Source organism: Podarcis muralis, chromosome 8 (genome assembly GCF_964188315.1).
Source record: "Podarcis muralis chromosome 8, rPodMur119.hap1.1, whole genome shotgun sequence".
NCBI classification, from domain to species: Eukaryota; Metazoa; Chordata; class Lepidosauria; order Squamata; family Lacertidae; genus Podarcis; species Podarcis muralis.
This window is the reverse complement of record NC_135662.1, coordinates 18,684,130-18,705,051: the sequence shown is the minus strand read 5'-3', so window position 1 is coordinate 18,705,051 and position 20,922 is coordinate 18,684,130. Positions and strand designations below refer to the sequence as shown.

Sequence of the window (20,922 nt, the reverse complement as noted above, 5' to 3'; positions counted from 1 at the left end):
GTCTCAGATAGGATGGTAATTATGATTTGGATCCTTCTCACCATGAAATGGGGTTTTCCACAATACTGAGCAATAAAGTGCTATCTTGTAAACAACAGATATTTGTTACATGAAAGGTAAATCTTAGGTAGTATTGTTAGAAGGAAATGCACTTGTTGAAGTTGACAAAAATCATTACTTATTATCCGTTGTCATATGAAAAGTTTAATCTGCACACCTTAATTATATTCTGCTTTTAACAGCTATCATCAAATGCCAAATGGCTTAGTGTATTATCCTGGTTAATCTTTGCATTCATTCATATGAGAGTGAGATTGTGGACTTGGTTCACATCCTGCAATTATTAGAGAGGCTTCAAGGACATTTGCAATAAGGATATTAGCCAAAGGCAAGTCACACTTAATACAGAGAGGCATTGGAGAAATGTATATAGCTTTCTTTCCTTCTTCCATTAGCTTAATTAAAAAAGAAGAAAGTAAAATTTTATTGAATCTTGTTAAAAACTTATGTTAGGATATGAAAATGAAGTAAAGACTGTTTGGGGTTATTGTACAGACATCAAATCACACAGAGTTACAATGTGTAGAGATGGGGTACCTGTTCTCCAGATACTGCTGAACAACAACTGTGGTTGTTGCAAATCTGGCCCATAACACACTTTTCCTCCAGGCCAACCCCCCCCTGCCCATTACCTGACATCTATTCTGCCTTCATCAGATTGCACTTGGAACAGCGATGGCCAAAGAAAAGAAAGAAAGACTATGTCCAGTTCTGGGCACCACAGTTTAAGAAGGCTATTGACAAACTAGAACGTATGCGGAGGAGGTTGATCAAGGTGATAAAAGTTCTGGAAACCAAGACTAATAAGGAATGGTTCAAGGAGTGAGAATGTTTAGCTTGGAGAAAAGAAGACTGAGAGGTGATACGATAACCATCTTCAAATAACTGAAGAGCTGTCTCATGCGAAATGGAGCAGACTTGTTTTCCACTGTTCCAGAGTGTAGTACTCAAACCAATGTAGACTATAAAAGTATTCTTTCCCTCTCCCTTTCCGGGCTTTCTCTTCAGATTATGTTTTGGGGGGAGGAATCTAGAGTCTGTGTTTCCTGACATTGTGCAATCAGGACAGATTAGGGATTCTGTTTACTGCCCACCTGACCGAGAAGACAGAGCTGGTCTTGGAGGCCATGTTAAGGACTTCCAAAATTTTAAGTTTTGGGGTACTTCAACATCCCTGCTGAGGCGAATGTTTCTGGGGACTCAGGACCTCATGGCTGCCATGTTGACCATGGGGCTGTCCCAACAAGTCACTGGCCCAACACATGTGGCAGGCCACACTCTGGACCTTGTTTTCTCAACTAGGCAGGAAAAGGGCGACCTGAAAGTGGGGGGTATTGACATCAGTCCCTTATCATGGCCAGGTCATTTTCTGTTGAGATTTAGGCTTTCAGCATCTTTTCTCCTCTGCAGAGGTGGGATGACCTATGAAGTTTCCAGACGTCTCTGGGGGATTTTCTGGCTGATATGACTGGAGCTCCTGTTGAACATCTGAACAGCTCAAGCTGTTGACACAATTGTCCTTGAGTGCCTTCTCCCACATCATGGAGCCTGCTCTGTGCCCTCATAAACCCAGAATTAAGGGCGAGAAAATGAACTGGGAGATGGCTCAAACGTGATTGTAGGAAATATATAGTCATATGCAATCAAACACTGTGTGCCTCCTCCACAAGAGGTCTGGAGGATGGCAACATGAGACCAGGCCTTTTCAGCAGAGGCTCCCCATTTCTGGAATGTTTTCCCATGGAGGTTCAGCTGGCACCTTGAAGCATCAGACGAAAATGTTCCTCTTCAACCAGGCCTTTGGCTGATTAATACCCTATACCCTTTAAATGTGTTTTTGTGGGAGAGTGAGGGTTATTGTTTTGTTCTTGTTCTTGTTTTTATTATGCCTTTTGTGTTCTTATCTTGTGAACCACCCAGAGAATAAAGGATGATGGGTGGTATACAAATTTTAAAAATAAAATAAACTATAGCCAGTCCAACATGAGTATATAAAATAAATACCGTATTTTTCACTCTATAAGACGCACCAGACCACAAGACGCACCTAGTTTTTGGAGGAGGAAAACAAGAAAAACAATATTCTGAATCTCATAAGCCAGAACAGTAAGGGGGATTGCTGCGCAGTGAAAGCAGCAATCCCTCTTGCTGTTCTGGCTTCTGGTATAGCTACGCAGCCTGCATTCGCTCCATAAGACCCACACACATTTCCCCTTACTTTTTAGGAGGGGAAAAGTGAGTCTTATAGAGCAAAAAATACGGTAAATAAAATTCTCGTCCTGAAAGCAGCAACATACAACTGTCCGTAGCAAAGCTGCTAGTGGAATTTCTGCAAGCAAGGAAATCCACTTCGACCAACACAAAGTACAGGAGTGGTTGGGTGGGTAAGCATTGACAAAGAAAGGTGAGAGCAGGCACAGGCCTCCTTTTAAATCTTGGGATCAGACCCCAAAAATGAAGTACTCGGAAGCACCAACTCCAATTGGCTCACGGGGTAGAGAGAGACCACCCACCCTACCCCTGCAGCTGTGCGATTCGTACCAAATACCCACTGCCACAGTGGTGACACCCACTGTTGCTCCCCAGTGTTATGTGACCCCACAAATTGAGATTCACCAGTAAGTCAGGGGAACCAGGAGTTATGAAAATTAATGTACACATTAAATACTCCCTCCTCCAAATCAGGAATTAGATTGATCCCCCTAACTCCATGCCCCCAAACTCACCATGACAGCTTGGTAAGGCTCTGTTCCATCCAGGTCTCCCATCATCTCCCATAATACAAGTGAGTGTAGAGTATCCTTGAAGAACATAACCAGCATCACAATAATATGTGACTGTTGACCCCAATTTATAATCCATTCCAAGCCTTGTGCCATTCATTATATTCCCAGGATCGAAGCAGGACTCACGCAGTTTGGCTGGAGTAAGATGAAGTAGGCAGTTTTAGTTACAAGAATTTCTCTACCTACAAATACAAATCTGTCTTAATGTGTCTTTTCCCCATACAATCGCACCCATGTGAGTTTCTCTAAACTATATAACGCTTAGATAGTGATTTTGCTTGATGATCTTTGATAGTTTCACACACTTCATAAAACACAGTGCATTGACGATATTGTCTGACTATATCAGTAGTCCAGTGAAACAGAACTAGATGTAATCTTTTTTGCTAAAGTACAAATTATGACATCAATAGGATATGCCAATGACTAAATGAACAAACTGATACAAATCTTGTGTGTGTGTGTGTGTGTGTGTAGGAATATAAAAAAGCAGCATAATCTTGAGTAGTAGGGTGTCTAAAATTTGCAATACAGTTACATTCACTTACCTTTATACTCCAAGTGGAAACCCGTAAAACTAACTGATCCATCACTCCGAAAAGCCAAGTGCATGGAGTTGGAACTACTTTCTATCCTCTCAGGTAATTTGCTATCTTGAAAACTTCCAATCAGCGGACTATTGCTGTCTGGCCCATCATAGATATAAAGAAAGTCATAGTTTGGTTCTATACTGAAGCTGAAAAAGACAGATAGAGAAATATGATAGATGGAACATGCCTTTTCCAGTAATATTATCCTAATATGTCCTGCTAACTGGTAAAACCACCGCATATAAGGAAGTGTTGCAATACTTTCGGGGTCAAATTTACTTCTTTTGGTGGAGGCGCTCTTCCAAGTTGAATCGTATCTTCTTGTATGATAAAAAGGTAAAGGGACCCCTGACCATTAGGTCCAGTCGTGACCGACTCTGGGGTTGTGGTGCTCATCTCGTTTTATTGGCCGAGGGAGCCGGCGTACAGCTTCCGGGTCATGTGGCCAGCATGACTAAGCCGCTTCTGGCGAACCAGAGCAGCGCACGGAAACATGGTTTACCTTCCCGCCAGAGCGGTACCTATTTATCTACTTGCACTTTGACATGCTTTCAAACTGGTAGGTTGGCACGAGCAGGGACCGAGCAACGGGAGCTCACCCCGTTGTGGGGATTCAAACCGCCGACCTTCTGATCGGCAAGTCCTAGGCTCTGTGTTTTAACCCACAGCGCCACCTGCGTCCCTCTATTGTATGCTAGAATGCCTAATATTATAGGTAGTACATACACATGTAAAACATTTTCTAACGGATTACTATAATTCCGTGCATCTTTTAAACATTGTGTTTGCCTATCTCCCGATATCTGATTCGCTCTGAACTTTTTGTTTGCATTTACTTTCACAAATACTCTTGCCCATGTTATTATCCTTTATAGGTCAGAAATGCAGCACTGACAATAGATTTGCTTTGTTTAATCTGTGACATCATTTTAGGTACTGAATTGTGGTAGAGAATTTGAACAAACATTATTTAATAACCAGGAGAGCATCTCTCACCTGAGCCTTATTATTATGTAAATATATGGCTTATAAAATGGGTTGTTAATATGGGTATGACATTTTCCTTTAATCTCCTATAAAAGCTGTAATGCATACATTTCCTATTAAAGCTGGAAAACTATTAGCCTGGATCACGAATATTTTAGTTTTGTGTCTACATATTGACAATGTTATCCATTAGAAAACTTTAATGGACATAAGGGCAGAAGAAGAGGCCTACTGAATCAGAACAAAGGCCCATTTAGTCCAGTATTGTGTTTCCAGCAGCTATCAAAATGTCTATGAGAAGCAGATCACTAACACAATAACAATCTGAGATGAGCTTGATTGTGTCACCTGCTTGTCCCCAGTTTCCACATTAGCATTTTCAGTGATAAAAGTGCTCCAACGAATTATTCTCGTTACTACATTTGGTGCATATTTCTTGAGTCATGGGCCAACATAAATTTATTACACAAGCCTCACAAACACAAATGAATTTTAGAACAAGTACAATGCTAAGTACTAAGAGACATAAGAAATTTTCAGTACTATCCATTAAATTACTTAAAAGAAATCTTGAAAAACATAATATCACAGAAGTGTTTAGTATTGATTTATAATTTGATTTGTTTTCACAAACTATCGCTTATATTGTTAGTGTCCAGTCAAAGGAGATCATTGCGGCTGCTTCATGTTGTTCTACGATATTTGCCAGCTAGCATGCAAGTATTCTGATTTCTTCTTAAGCCTCTCCTATTTCAGTTTCTGAAAACACTTATAACAAACAGTATCAATATATCTCAATGTATCCCCATTCCAAGAAACATTCCATGCATATACCATGTAAATGATACAGTTAAACACGAAACAGCTATGTACAATAGTTTGGAGTTGATTATCGCAGTGAAGTGTTTCTAATTTCTTAGAATTTGAGACAACACAGATTCTACCCAGAAATGACCAAGTAGCTCCTTTTCATCTTGACAATATAACCTGCATTGCACATCTTGGCAATATAACCTCATATCTTAAAGATCTCTTGGCAATATAACCTCATATCTTAAAGATCTCTTGATTGAGCCTGTCAATCAACTGAAAGCTTCCTTGGATGCCCTTCTCTCAGTGTCCCATCTTCAGATGTTGGGCCAGTGGGTACATGTGGGAGGGCCTTTTTTGCTAGATTATGGATCGCTTCTTTAGAGATAATTGCTTGGAGTTACCTTATTATCTTTTAGACACCGGGCAAATTCGATCACGTTAGCCCAAGCCTTTGGTGGCTAGTAAATGAATAGTTGCCCAGAAAAAGACTTTTTTAATTGCCCAGATGTTTTAAAATCACAAGCAACTCTGAATGCAATTGAGTAAGTTTAGCAGTTAATATTCCCAGGGATGTGTTCATTGTTTCAGGTCTGAGTCAACCAATCACTTACCTGATAAATGCTAAGGATATGACATAGTCATTATTAACAGTGATAGTCCAGTCACAGTCTCTGCTATGAGGATAAGGATGAGGGAAATTTGGTGAAAGAATAAAACCTGATGAGCCTGTCAGGTTGCCTCCACAAGGTGCTGTGAATGAATCAAAGAAAAATGATATCAAGTGAATCCCAACACGATTCCATCACATTTTAACCAACTATGAACCACAGGCAATAATCAAATTGTGGGGGAAATATTACCTCCAACTTGCACCAGTGAACCCATCATTATTCTAATATATCCATCATTATTCTAATATATCCTCCAGGAATAGATTTTATTTAATGTGATTTTCAAGTAGGTCTGGACAAGAAAGTATTCTGGTCACAGAAATGGCTGGGAAAGGCTGTTAAAAACACATGCACACGTCTGAGCTATGTTAATGTTAGTTGAACTTTTCTTAGCTGGAAGTATGACTATGCATAAGACACATGGTATCTCCTGTAAAAAGGATTTTAATGATGGCTGTTATCAGAACAAGCTGACATGAGAGCATCTAACAGAAAATGTGCATGCCATTATCTTAAAAATAAAACCAAACAACAAAGCAGAACATCGGTGAGCACAGCTAGGGTGTCCTGTCCTATTTTATACAAATTCTGCCGCAACTCATGTCAAGCCAATCAGTATTATTTTTTTGACTCAGCAAGAAACTAGTATGAGTTACAGTTTTATAATAACGATAAAGGTTCTGAAACTGACTCTACTGAAGAGGATCCTATCAGATATATTTTTATTTGTGGAAATATTTATTTTTATCATTGCTTTTGATCATGTCACCTAATAAGAATAATACCTTTAAAAAATTGAAGTTAAAATGCACACAGAGATATCATGAAATCCTATTCATAACTAAGAACTATTTCTTACAGTGTAATCAGTGCTTGAACACATGCATGCAACCTTAGAGAAGAATCCACTTCCATGGGCAGGAATTCCAGACCCTCAGGGTCACCACTGGAAAGCCCACAATGAGCCAACTTCTTAACTGAATGTTAGTGTCATCAAATGGTCCATGTTTGCATTGCTAACCATGTTTACATGATTTCCTTTTCATGGGGTGACAATAGACTCATGGACATGGGTAGGGTAGCAGGTTTTGTCCCAGTTACTTCTTCTGGAACAAGTTGAATCTAATATTATATCAATGACTGTAGATTTCATTTATACGGGTAGTTTCTCTCAAAGGTATCTCTGGGAAACGGGTTGTGAGTGTTAAGTACTAGTACTAGATAGGAAGAGTATGCAACTTGAAATTACTGTTGCACCAACGGTGAAAAGCAGAAAAAGGCCTAACAATTTCCTTCAAAGTTATGTGCCAGTTTATGCAAAAACAAATGTCAAAAGAAGAGGTAAACCCTATCCCACAGTGTTCCTTGGAAGCCCACTCAACCAAAATGAACAGAACGGGGTGTTTATATCTGTACCCACACGAAAGATCTATTACTGGTGATTTGTGATCACAGTATTATTGTATAAAACAAACACAACAAATCTTTCACACAAGAAATGGCATATGCATGACAAGCAAGCTGCAAGTAAATCAATATAATTATAGCTGTGTATAAGACAATTGTAAGATTGATGCAAACTCATCAGAAACAAATATGTTATATTGGAATTAGCATAGTACTTGTTCATTTTTATAGACACTTTGTATAGAACGTGAAGTATGGATATTTAACTAAGAACAAAAAGTCCTAATCTAGTGACCTGTGTGTGTGTGTGTGGGTGGGTGGGTGGGTGGGTGTGTGCAGACAAGTTTTGAACACCCAGTTTCTTTTACTAAACAGCATCTCCACTACACAATGCCAGAACTCAAGGCTATATCAGATCTTGAACAAGTAACCTGAAGTTTATCAGCCAAGATTTAGGCAGTGTGCCACCGTCAAACTCTGGGTAAAGGGTGGGGGGACTACAGTGAGACTAGCACCAGCCCAATAAGTGCTAGGTCAATGCCAGTCAAATAAGCTTCTTCTTTTACAGGTATATCTTTCTATTTTTTTAAAAATGAAGTATATTAAAAAATAATCCATTACTAATAAAACATGTTATTACCTACACATTTACACACTGAAAACAATACATATTTCAAAATGTTAAGGATTATATATTTGTTATAATAATCATTTAAAGTGAAAATGGGGTAACCAAAAGAAGACAAGCAAGAAATGAAAACAAACAAGCAAAATCTAATAGCCACACACACACACACACACACACACACACACAAATATGAAAGAGAGAATGAATATATGGACCAATTGGTGAAGTACAATAAAGGGGTAAGGTCAGCTAATATTTGGTGACCTGCATAAAAGCTACCGGTTCAGGTTTCATCACTAGCCTTTATATGCTAGGATGCCAGAGGGTAGCAGGAAAGATTTGTGAGTTCCCTTGTAGATATTAACTAGGCCTGCTCATTGATGGTCCTAATGCTTACTGCTCAGTATAGTTATTTCAAAAATGTTGTGGCCTTTGACCCCCAAATCGAATGTGCACCTCTTATTACAATTCTGCAAAAGTATATTAAATACAGGTTTATAAAATAGCCTTAGAGAAAATGCATATATGACATTAGTAGTGTGGCTGTAATTAACACATATAATTACAGCCATGGGTAAACCTGAACAGGTCTACATGCAGCCACTGGGAGAGATCATCAGGGGGTTTGGGTTGGGTGTTCATCAGTATGCGGATGATACCAGCTCTACCTCTCTTTCAAATCAGAACCAGTGAAGGCGGTGAAGGTCCTGTGTGGGAGTCTGGAGGAGGTTGGAGGATGGGTGGTGGCTAACGGATTGAGGTTGAATCCTGACAAGACAGAAGTACTGTTTTGGGGGTACAGTGTGTGTGTGTGTGTGGAAGACTCCCTGGTCCTGAATGGGGTAACTGTGCTCCTGAAGGACCAGGTGTGCAGCCTGGGAGTCATTCTGGAGTCACAGCTGTCCATGGAGGCACAGGTCAATTCTGTGTCCAGGGCAGCTGTTTATCAGCTCCATCTGGTATGCAGGCTGAGACCCTACCTGCCCGCAGACTGTCTCGCCAGAGTGGTGCATGCTCTGGTTATTTTTCGCTTGGACTACTGCAATGCGCTCTATGTGGGGCTACCTTTGAAGGTGACCTGGAAACTACAACTAATCCAGAATGCAGCAGCTAGACTGGTGACTAGGAGCGGCTGCCGAGACCACATAACACCGGTTCTGAGAGATCTGCATTGGCTCCCAGTACATTTCCGAGCACAATTCAAAGTGTTGGTGCTGACCTTTAAAGCCCTAAACGGCCTCAGTCCAGTATACCTGAAGGAGCATCTCCACCTCCATCATTCAACCCGGACGCTGAGGTCCAGCACCGAGGGCCTTCTGGCGGTTCTGCGAGAAGCCAGGTTACAGGGAACCAGGCAGAGGGCCTTCTCAGTAGTGGCACCCACCCTGTGGAACAGCCTCCCATCAGATGTCAAAGAGAAAAATAACTACCAAACTTTTAGAAGACATCTGAAGGCAGCCCTGTTTAGGGAAGCTTTTAATGTTTAATAGGTTATTGTATTTTAGTGTTTTGTTGGAAGCTGCCCAGAGTGCCTGGGGAAATCCAGCCAGATGGGCGGGGTATAAATAATAAATTATTATTATTATTATTATTATTATTATTATTATTATTATTATTCAGTTCCACAAAGTAAGTTTAACTCTTTCTGTCCCTAACATGGTTCCAAGAATAAGTGCTGAAGCTGCTGTTTATATCTCAATGGGTACCAGTTAATACAATTAATGTCACATGCTTCACCGAAGACTCTTAAGTAAGTTTAGCAGTCATAGAACATGAAGAGATGTTATACTGTGGATCAGCAATTGGTTAAGCAGCATGAAGTAGGAAGAAATGAATAGTTCTCCCAATGGAGGGATGTAGAAAGAGGAGTCCCCCGAGGATCAGTATTGGGAACTGTGCTTTTAAAGCTGTTCATAAACAATCTAGAGTTAGGGGTGAGCAATGAGGCGGCCAAGTTTGCTGACAATACTAAATTGTTCAGGGTCATCAGTACAAAAGGATTGTGAAGAGCTCCAAAAGACCTGTCCAGGCTGAGTTAATGGGCAGCAAAATAGCAAATGCAATACAAAACAATAATAATAATCCTAATTTCACATATAAGATCATGGGATCTGAACTCGAGGTAACTAACCAGGAATGAGACATCGGGGTCATAGTAGAGAGCTTAATAAAGATGTGGACCTAGTGTGTGGCAACCTTGGAGAAGGCAAATTCTATGCTAGGGATCATTATGAAACGAATTAAAAAATAAAACTAATGATACCAGAGTTCCAGTATACAAATAGATGGTGCAACTATATTTGGAACATTGTATACAGTTCTGATCACATCACCTGAAAATGGATATTGTAGAGTTGGGAAAAGTTCCAGAAGGCCTCTCCTCCTTCCGGAGGGGAGGTGTTGTGAGCGGGAGACGATTCCCGCATCACACAGGGGGCGTTTTGCTGACTACCGCATCGTCATGGCTGGCGCACCATGCCCCCCGGTCAGGCACCCAACTGGGAGGCTCAGAGGGGGCGTGGTTTGCTGCTCAAATGCAGCCGCGCCAGCCAGTCTGCCCCATTGCGCTCACATTTTAGCCTCGAGTCACCCACCCACCACTCCCTTTAGGGCTTAGCTTTTCTCTTGACTTTGCTATGGACCTATGGTTGGTTGCCCTGGTTGCCCAGGGGGCCTGGTAGGATTTTTTTCCAATTGGCAAATTGGCACCGGCCTTTTGGTTTTTTCCGTCTACCTCGTAGCAATCGTCACAACTTTCGTGGTATTTGGTGGTTAGGCATTGGAATGTGTTGGTGGTGTTTGGAAGGGCAAGGTGTGGCCATCGCCTACCCCTTCAATTTTGGGTATTCCGTTAAAGGAATCCGGCGGTCGTGGATCCTGTCCAATGCCTGTGTGGCGGGGGGCCATGGCACGACCCTCGGTGACATCAGGGGAGAGCTTATAGTTGTATTAGCATCAACAGGCTCCTCCGACTGGTTGTTAACCCCTCTTCAGACTCACCCCTCTCCGAGTGGGTGGAGTCAAATCTTCCGTGGTCCAATGCCTAAGCCAATACTTTCTCACATGCTGTAATCAATAAAGTTGTGGCCTTTTCTTGCCCATTAACCTTATATACTGTGTCCACGTGTCTTTATTCCCCAAGCGGGGATCGGGTCCTCGAATCACAAAAGGGCAACCAAAATGATAAGGGGATGGAGATGCTCCGCTAAGAAGCAAGTTTACAGTATTTGGGGCTTTTAATTTTACAGAAGATGGGATTAAGAGGAGACACAAGCAAGGTGTATAAAATGACTTATGGTATGGAGAAAGTGGATAGAGAATTTCTTTTACTCCATCTCCCATAGAACTCGTGGACATCCAAGGAAACTGAATGTTGGGAGAATCAGGAAGTACTTCTTCACACAGCACATAGCTAAATTATACAAATTGCTGCCACAAGAGGCAATTGCCCCCAACCTCCAGTCTAGGTGGCCATGTGCATGTGTGTGTGGTGTCTTATTTGTGTAACTGAGAATGAGGAATCTTGGTATCTGTGTGAGAGTGGGATCAGTGGGATCGGCGGTGGTGGACACCCCCCCCCCCAAAAAAAAAAAAAAAAGCTCAACAACTTTTTAGTTTGGGGAATATGGCAAGCCTATTTGCACCTACATTGCGCTGATCAATTTGAAAGTATAATATAATAAAGTGGCATGCCTATGTTTCAGCAGCCTTTGACTTTCACAGGTGCATATTTTAAGTTGTACTGTTGTAGGTTGAACATGTACTGAATAATTACCACCCACAACATTCAAAAAATACTTTTATATATTCAAAGGCTGATTGCTTTTTTTTTTTTTTTAAGGATTTGACCAATCCTAAAGCTTCAGTATTACCAAATAAATGTTTGGGGTGAAGTGGCTAAAATACTGCGCCAACACACTGTTTCATAAAAACATGAATCTAAACAGATGCTGCAAATCCATTGTTCAAACGGATTAAAATGAGATAGCCTTGTGGAAATACATAGAATGGAGTAAAGCACTCATGCATTTTAATTTTAACTGGCAGAACATGATGTGAATTTCTGGGTGTCTTTGATTTAATTATTTTTGTTTAATGTCTTTTTTTTACGTAATAAAACCCAAAGAAAAAAAGCAGAGTTCCATTAAAGTCTTTGTTGTGTGTTGGTGTTGTTTTTAAACACATCTGGGGGTAATCATATTTTCCAGATCTTCACAGAAAACAAAGCTGTTAGATGTTTGCCCATCCCAGAACAATCTGATCTCCCATATTAAATATTTACAAAAATGTCACAACGAATTTCTCTCACAGAAATTCTAATAAGGCAAAATGATCAATTTTCACTAAAAAATCTGTGTTTCAGCAACTAACAAACCAGCTCCTTTTGCAAATGATTCTCTCTATATTCCATCAGTATGAAAACAACAACAACAACAACAACAACAACAACAACAACAACAACAACAACAACAACAACAACAACAAAGCTCTACAAGAAAGAGACTTTGCAGAAATATTTTAGTGGGTGAAAAAAACTGGTACTAAGAATGAACATCTTTAAAATTTCTCTGTTAAAAAAAAAATACAAGCTTCCATTGTTTTTAAGAGCCAAAGAGACATGGGCATGAAAGCACATGCACCAGAGCTCTCAGGATGTCCCTTCCCAACCAGAAGACTTCATGGCGTTCCCAAAGCTGCTTTTGTCATTGCCCCAGAGTGCAGCAGCAACCAAGATTTGAAGCTGCAGAGTCTCTAGCTAAGGAGTCAGTCCATTTCCAGGCCACTAAGTCTGCTGCTGGAGGTCAGGAGACTAAAGCTGATGAACATGAACAGGTCAGCAACCTTTTTCAGCCATGGGCTGTCCCTCAGACCATGTGGCGGGCTGGACTATATTTTGAAAAAATATATATTAACGAATTCCTATGCCCCACAAATAACCCAGAGATGCACTTTAAATAAAAGCACACATTCTACTCATGTGAAAACACACTGATTCGTGTGTTTCAATCCGCGGGCCGGATTGAGAAGGCAATTGAGCCAGATCCGGCCCTTGGCCTTAAGTTGCCTACCCCTGACCTAGATCCTCACAGGAACCTTATGTTGAGATTGAGGAACCATATGCCACCTTCAGGCTGTTGCAAGCCTAACAACACAGGAAATATGCCAGGCAGGGTCTCTAGAGGAGCCTGGGAGAGATAGACTAGGGGCAGAAGTTGAAAAAGGTTTAGTTTGCTCTCAACCTTCATGGAGTAAGTTGCCCGCTTGAAACTATATGTGGGCCTGAAACTCCTGACCTGCCTTATTTGTGGGATCTGGCTATAGACCAGACTATGTGAAGTGCCTGTTAAGACTGTGAAAACATTCTGCCATTCTGTCACAAAAATGGGGATAGTCTCTCTTCCCCTCCACCCCCTCAAAAAAAGTGTCAAAAGGTGAAAAAAATGTAGCTTTTTTCATTCCTTCAGGAAAAAATTATACAGCATCCTTCCATTGTAGAAACATTGCAGATTACTCCAACTGGAGTAATTGCTCCTAACACACTTCCAGTGTAGCCACTCTTCATTGGAATCAATAGCTCATTCTGTGTCTCCCAAAAGACAAAGAGACTCCTTAACTCAGGAGACAAAGAAGAAATTCTGCTTCTGATCAAGACTAGCTACACTGAAAACACATTAGGTATAATGACTATAATTGGGAGTGCTTTTATGACAAACCTACAATTTTCTTCAGCACCTATTGAGCTTCTCCTCTTTGGTCTCTTTGTGGTGCTGTCCTCTTTCCTTTCCTCCTGCAAGAAATCTATCCTCTTTAAAAGGTAAAATACCGTCCTATTGAGGACTACTGAGCTGCCCTGGTATCTGTGTTTAATTCAACGTTAACAATAAGCTATTGACTTTTGGCTTTGTGGCTGTGTAACTATAACATGTTTCCAAAGTCAGAAAAGCAGTTGCGTCTTCCCTTGGTTTCTGCATACCTATACAGACTGGTGGGTTGGGCTGCCAGAAGTACCGATTTTCTACCTGAATGCAGGTTATTCTTTCATCTCCTTGCAACTCATAGCCAGGGTCACACTGAAAAATGACGGTGTCTCCAGGTTCTCTCCCATCCCCATTTCGGGTTCCATTCATGGGGACTCCGGGATCACGGCATGCTGTGGCTACAGAACCTAGGAGGAAGGCAAAAATATCACATTTTGATTCATAACAAGTTGCACTGTACAGATGTTTTAAGAAAAGACAATTTAATGGCTCATGCAAGCCAATGAGATGTTTAGGCCTCTTTTCTTCGGGGAAATATATTGTCCACTAAAATGATTATTATATGCAATTATTTCTTTTATTTGCCATCTGTTTTGATTACTGACTGTAATCACGTTTCATCAGACTTAATGTAGCATATCAATGCATAGAATGAAATATGCCAGTAAAAGAGATCTGCTGAACTAGTTACACTAACGTGTGTGTTTTTATTTGTTTTTAAAAAGATAAAAATCAGAGAAGGAACTGAAATAATGCCAGTTAAATTGATGACATTTTACTTAACCGGGTGTACCAAAAATTGCCACATGATGGGTGAAGTGGTTTACCTCCCCCCCCCCCTTTCATATAGCTTGGAACAAACTCATAGATAATTCATCATTTCAACAATGCCTATTTTGAATTAATGTGTTTTATCCAACAAGTTGTCAGTTAGTGCAATGACCTCTGCTTGTGCAAAACAACTTTTTTCTCCTCTCCCCATGCCTTTCCCACTCTGCTAATATTTTCTGAGGGTTTCCCAAACCTTCTAGCGCACATTTAGGGAGGGCATAGAGTGTGTGCAGGGACAAGACAGCAGATTATGTTCCATTACCAATGTGAAAGTTCTTGTGCTAGTGGGATGAGTTTGTTGGAAATAACCCAATGGGATTAAGAGCCATGCATCCCAACAGCAAAAGAGACTTAGTAGCATTCAGCAGTAACGTTGACATTTTACTCTGAGCCAAAGCTTATGATTAAAATATTCTGTAAGCATTCAAATACAAAGATTTCTGCTTCCCTTGGAAAAAAAACTTAACAGATTAAATTGCATTATACATTTTCTTTTCATTGAATCAGCATGCTTGCTCTTTTCACTTAGGACCTGTCAATACTGACCAAAAAAAGGATTTAGCCATCAGCCACTTGTTTACTTGTTTGTTTCCCAGGAAAAAGCCAGAGCTGGCAAAAGAAAAGGCAAAACAGTAACCCAAAATGAATATGAGATCACAAAAAACAACTCAAACAAAGAATTAACTAAATTAGACCTTGGGCAAGATCACTTGACATGCAGTTTGGAAAATATTCTTTTCATTGTATTCAGGAGACTAGCATCCTAAACATAGTTCTTCCAAATACCCAGGCATTTGCCTGACCATGAATACCAGTATTTGGTAAATTTTCAGTTGTCTGTGGAAACATTCCATAGTTTGAACCTACCCTCTGCAAAATGTGCCTACCTTGTGGAAATATCTCCTATGGAGATCAGGCAGACTCCAAATTTGGGATTTTTCAGTTGACAGCTGAAAATGTACTTGTTTCCCTGGGCATTAATTCCCAGAGTTCCTGATTAACATGATAGTTATATTTCTTTTATTGAACTGATTTTCTTGTGACATTCTGGTTTTATTTGTTTATGAACTATTTTGCTATTTCTTTGCAAAATAAAGGTGGCGTCTACATTATTTTAAATAAGAAAAGGTAACGTAAGTTTGGTTTCTTCTGTGTCATTGAACAAATGAGACAAGAGCAAAATGGGCTATAATCAAGAACACTTTCCATAAACACTTTTACCAAAAATTCTTTTACCAAGACAAAAGCCTCCTTTGTGGACTAGCCACATATTACAGAGATCATACTGGTGCTAACTGAGCACATGGTGTTTCCAGGAGGGCATGAGACTAATGTTAAAAACTAACAGATTATTTGACACTACTGTACACAAGACATTTCCCCTCCTTTCAAAATTACTGTTCTCCAACAAAATATTAGATCTTGCTTTAATCTTCCCCTTTTCCTCATGTTTCATATTTTGTGCAATGTATTGTTCTCATCCTCTCATATCTAGCCTTCCTGAGTTCCTGTTTTGTGTACCCTAAATTCATACTGGAATGTGGGTTGCATCCCATTGTTTCTATTAGTTATCTAAAATACCTCTTTCATTGCTTTCCATGAAAATTGGTAGAGTATGCACAAATTTCAACAAAGATAAAGTCTCTTATAACCTTGCAATGAGGCCTGCAAGAAAGCTGCAAAGCTCAGAAAACGCAACCCTTTATAAATGTGCATATGTGTACCTGATATTGTATTGCATTATAACTTGTTATTGAAATACTTCAATTATTGAAATTATTATTGAAATACTTAACCTATCATTCAGCTAACTTTTTTGATGTATACTAGGGTGCCTGTAAATTGACACAGAGCTTGCTATCCAAACATGGTTATCACAAAGATTATATTTCCTGCTCCCTGGCACTGAAGATCTCTGCTCTCTGAATTATGGGATGATTTCCATGAACAAACATGTTCTATTTTGAAATCTTTAAGATAATATTTTAGTTTCCTGTTAATTGTGTTGCTTCTCAGAGCAACTTGCTCAATAGAAGCTGTCCTCGCTGTCTTCTGCTTTGTGCTTCTCTACAAGATTAGAAGATAGGAGTCCTATTGTGTCTCATCTCGAGATGAAGTGGCTAAAGTTCAAAGTACAGTATATGTGTGATTTCTCTTCAAGAGGCCAGCACCGGAATCCTAGTTCTCTGGTTGTATTGCACAGATTATAGTCAAAATGGAAACACTTCCCATTCAAAGAAGTAGCCAAAATTAAGACAAATGCAAGTAGTAAAGAGCCACTTGTAAATTTTGGAATGTAACCAGACTTTTCTGGATATCAGGCTCAACAACTTTTAGTGCCCGGATTTTTACCTCTTGAAATACAGAAATCCTATAAATGGACCATAATGAGTGGGTCAGAGGATGCTGGACTAGCTGGCCTTAAGGCCTGATCCATCATGATTCCATTTAGGTTCTTACTGGAGAAATAAGCTTTCAAGGGAAACTCGGTCCCTACAAAATCATCTGGTTTCACCTTGGCTAAAACCACTATTCCTACCTTCTTATACATGATTACCCGTAAGTGCTAACAAGACTAACAATCAAAACATCAAGATTAAAACAGTGCACATCAGCAGAATAGTTCAAGTAAAGCATTGTGGCAAGTTTAAAAACACACAATTCCTTTAAATTTAAAAGCTAAGCAAACTAGTTCTTTTCCTTTCCTAGTCTGTATCTAGTTTGCACTTCTAGTTTTGATTTGTTTACTTTCAGTCAGAATAACTGCAAAAGGTATTCAAAATGCTTTTCCACAGTGGAATTAATAATTCCCTGCATTTTCTGGGGTTGCCTCACCTAATACATCTTAGAAGCACATTTGCTTTCCTTGTAGCTATTTCACATTCATGATTCATCATCATTCTGTGATGAATAAATCCCCAGGTCCCTCTCTTCTACCATCTTCAAAATGTCTGTTTCTAGCAGACTGGCGGTGTTAGCTTCATATTAGTCTCCAAATGCATTTTTTCCTATACTTTGTACTATCTAGTTTCATTCCTTTTCAATTACTGCATTCTGTGAAGTTATATAGTACGGCTGAATCTTTCTATCCTCTCTGTTTCACCAATGCCTCCCAACTTTGTACCATTAGCAATTTTCATGAATTCATTCCTTTATCCATTGCCAAGGTCATTAAATGGAAATATTAAATTAAATGTTTCCCAAGACTAATTTACAATCATTCCACTTGTAAATGTTCTGCAGTTTGCTTCAGCACCATTTCTTGCTCTCAGTGAATTTTTCATTTTATGACACCCCCCCCCCCCATTTTAATATTTTCTAGCTACTGCAGTTAAAATCCTCAACATGCTTGAGAGCTTATACATGTACCGGTCCCAGTACCAATCTGGATAGAACAGCGCAGGAATATGGGAGACCTGACTGGGTCAACACTGAATCCCTATTAAGCACCCATGCAGTTAGAATGGTTGAGAGAAGGAATCTCAATCAGACCTCCATTTCTTCTTACTAGTTTAACTTCTTCCTGAGCTCTGAAAAGAAGCAGCTCCAATTGGGTGGAAAATGCTTTTTAAAAGTGATTTCAGGGGCAAAAGGGAAGGGAAAGTAATCCTCTCCCTTATATCTACCCAGAGTGCAATTTAACCCTCCCTTCCCTTATATTCTGAATAGCCCAGATTGGACCATACTATATCAAATCTACTTTAATCCTCAAGGAAACTTCATTTTAGATAGATAAAAGGTAAAAGTAAAGGGACCCCTGACCATTAGGTCCAGTCGTGACTGACTCTGGGGTTGCGGTGCTCATCTTGCTTTATTGACCGAGGGAGCCGGTGTACATGTGGCCAGCATGACTAAGCCGCTTCTGGTGAACCAGAGCAGTGCACGGAAACGCCGTTTACCTTCCTGCCGGAGCGGTACCTATTTATCTACTTGCACTTTGACGTGCTTTCAAACTGCTAGGCTGGCAGGAGCAGGGACCGAGCAACGGGAGCTGACCCTATCGTGGGCATTTGAACCGCCGACCTTCTGATCGGCAAGTCCTAGGCTCTGTGGTTTAACCCACAGCGCCACCCACATCCCTTAGATAGGTAGGCCATAATATTTATCCGTCACTCTCCCCTTTCTCACACTTATACTCACAAACACAGATGCACACATCTGCCTCTCTAGTTCATGTAAAGCCACTTGCTTTCCAATGAAGTACGATGATAGAAACCCAGTTCAGTATATATCTATCCATCTTCCTAGTTCACTTTGCACTACTAGCTAATGATGTACATCAGATCTGGATAAATCCTGAGCCAAAATGGGAGTGCCGCAAGGGATTTGGGGCTTGTCAGAGGTCAAGCAAGACCTGCAAGGAGCAGCACAAGTCAAACGGGGGAGGGGGGATCTGTATGCAAGCATCTGTTAAAAGCAAAAGTAATGAATCTAATAAAGCCAAGTGAGCACAACCTCAGTCTTCAGAAGCAACATGTCACTGAACTCAAGCTGCTGCAAAAGTAACTTGGATACTTCCCTGCTCATGGGTTTTCTAGAGGGATTTGCTTGACCACTCTGCAAAACTGACAAGAAGAACATTCTGTCTGATTACCTGGGGCTTTTCTTAAGTTCTAAAGGCTCAGTCAGAAAAGTTGTAAGGAATACAAAGACCATGGAGACTCTTGACTTGCTAAATGAAGTTCAAGTATTGACACATTTGCACAAGGTGTCTTTAATTGCCCAATGTGACCTGGGGTTTCGGCTAACCTATCAGGGAAAGGGACCCTTTGTTTACCTAGAAAGCCTGAAACCGCTCAACAATTGGTACCATAAATCTGGGATCTCCTTTCCTGGTGAAAAACTGCTGTACAGCTAGGATCGCATGTGTAGATATATGTTGTTGTTGTTTAGTCGTTTAGTCGTGTCCGACTCTTCGTGACCCCATGGACCAGAGCATGCCAGGCACTCCTGTCTTCCACTGCCTCCCACAGCTTGGTCAAACTCATGCTGGTAGCTTCGAGAACACTATCCAACCATCTCGTCCTCTGTCATCCCCTTCTCCTTGTGCCCTCCATCTTTCACAACATCAGGGTCTTTTGTTGAGCTTCAGACCATAGTCATAGTGTAGATATATATATACCAGCAAAGGGAAACTAGGATACATGCAGTAATCCAAATCTTCAAAGAATTTTGACTGTCAACAATTCAAAGCCATTGAATCTTACCAATGATTACTACGGTGACATTCTGACTATCTTGCATGCCATTTAGATCAGATGTCAACTTTAAAAGAATTTAATGAAAGAGAGAAGATTAACGAAAGAGAAAGGATTAATGAGAAAGATAAAGAGAATCTCTCGGAAATTGAGTGTACGAGTATTTCCACCCTTTGATATTGTGATTCTGCATTTGGGTCAGATAAAAAGCATTTTTTTGTGGTTTAATAAAATATAGTCTCGCGTCATCAAAAAGAAGTGTGAGGATCTAGAATGATTTCAATTTGATGGTATGAAAAGGCCAACTAATATATCAGACTGACTAATTTTATCTTGAAAGTGGAAAAAATAATAATCTCAGAGATGTGGTATATATTTTTATATTTCTTTAATAAGACCACTAGCAAATTTATCTGACTCCGAGAACAGCTAGTTCATACACTCAGCATTAGGATTTGGCTTTTAAAGCCACCACTCAGAAAATTGTCAAGGGAACAAAGACATTGTCAGCGCTGACCTTATATAGACCAATTGTTACATTCATTTTGATGTGAAACACTCACTATAAAGCAAAAGGACATTGCTTGGTTTTGTCTGAAAAACTGGCACTGCCTGAATGCTCCGGTACTGTAGTAGCACAAATGGAACTTTTTATAATAGGCATGGGGAACCTTCTTTTCAATCAATGGCCACTTCTCCTTCAAAGTAGTCTGTTGAGGTCCACATTCCAGCAATGAACAGGGCTGATGTCAATGGTGGATGGGGCATCCCCTTATTCTCTTTCCATATCCTTTCTTTATATATTTCTGCATTACCCTTCTCCCTTTTGATATTTCTGCTACCCCCTCGTCTCTCATTTTACTCACCTTGCCACCCACCTGAAATTAAGACAAATTTGGCATGAAATTAGGACATGGGATACACATGTGATTCTTGGGCCATCGATATAGAGTAGTCTGTCCATTTCCAGGTGCCACAGTTTAAAAAGGATATTGGCAAGCTAGAACATGTGCAGAGGGCAACTAAAATGGACGAACCGTCTGAAGAATGGCTGAGGGAGTATGTTTAGCCTGAATAAGAGGTGATATAATAACCCTCTTCAAATATCTAAAGAATTGTCACATGGAAGATGGAGCAAGCTTGGGTAAGACTTGAATAATGGCTTCAAGTTACAAGAAGTTGTTGTTTTTTA

General features: G+C 40.2%; 1 protein-coding gene across 3 annotated transcripts in view; it reads right to left on the bottom strand.

Moving 5' to 3' along the window:
• The window catches only part of CSMD3 (CUB and Sushi multiple domains 3), a 601,007-nt gene that overhangs the window by 146,623 nt on the left and 433,462 nt on the right, over positions 1-20,922 (bottom strand). For all 3 annotated transcript variants that reach the window (XM_028736265.2, XM_028736266.2, XM_028736267.2), the window contains 4 exons: positions 13,917-14,108; positions 5,848-5,986; positions 3,395-3,582; positions 2,787-2,981 (listed from right to left, as the gene is read on the bottom strand). In XM_028736265.2, the coding sequence (XP_028592098.2) occupies positions 2,787-2,981; positions 3,395-3,582; positions 5,848-5,986; positions 13,917-14,108 (714 nt within the window). The remainder of the gene's footprint in view (positions 1-2,786; positions 2,982-3,394; positions 3,583-5,847; positions 5,987-13,916; positions 14,109-20,922) is intronic.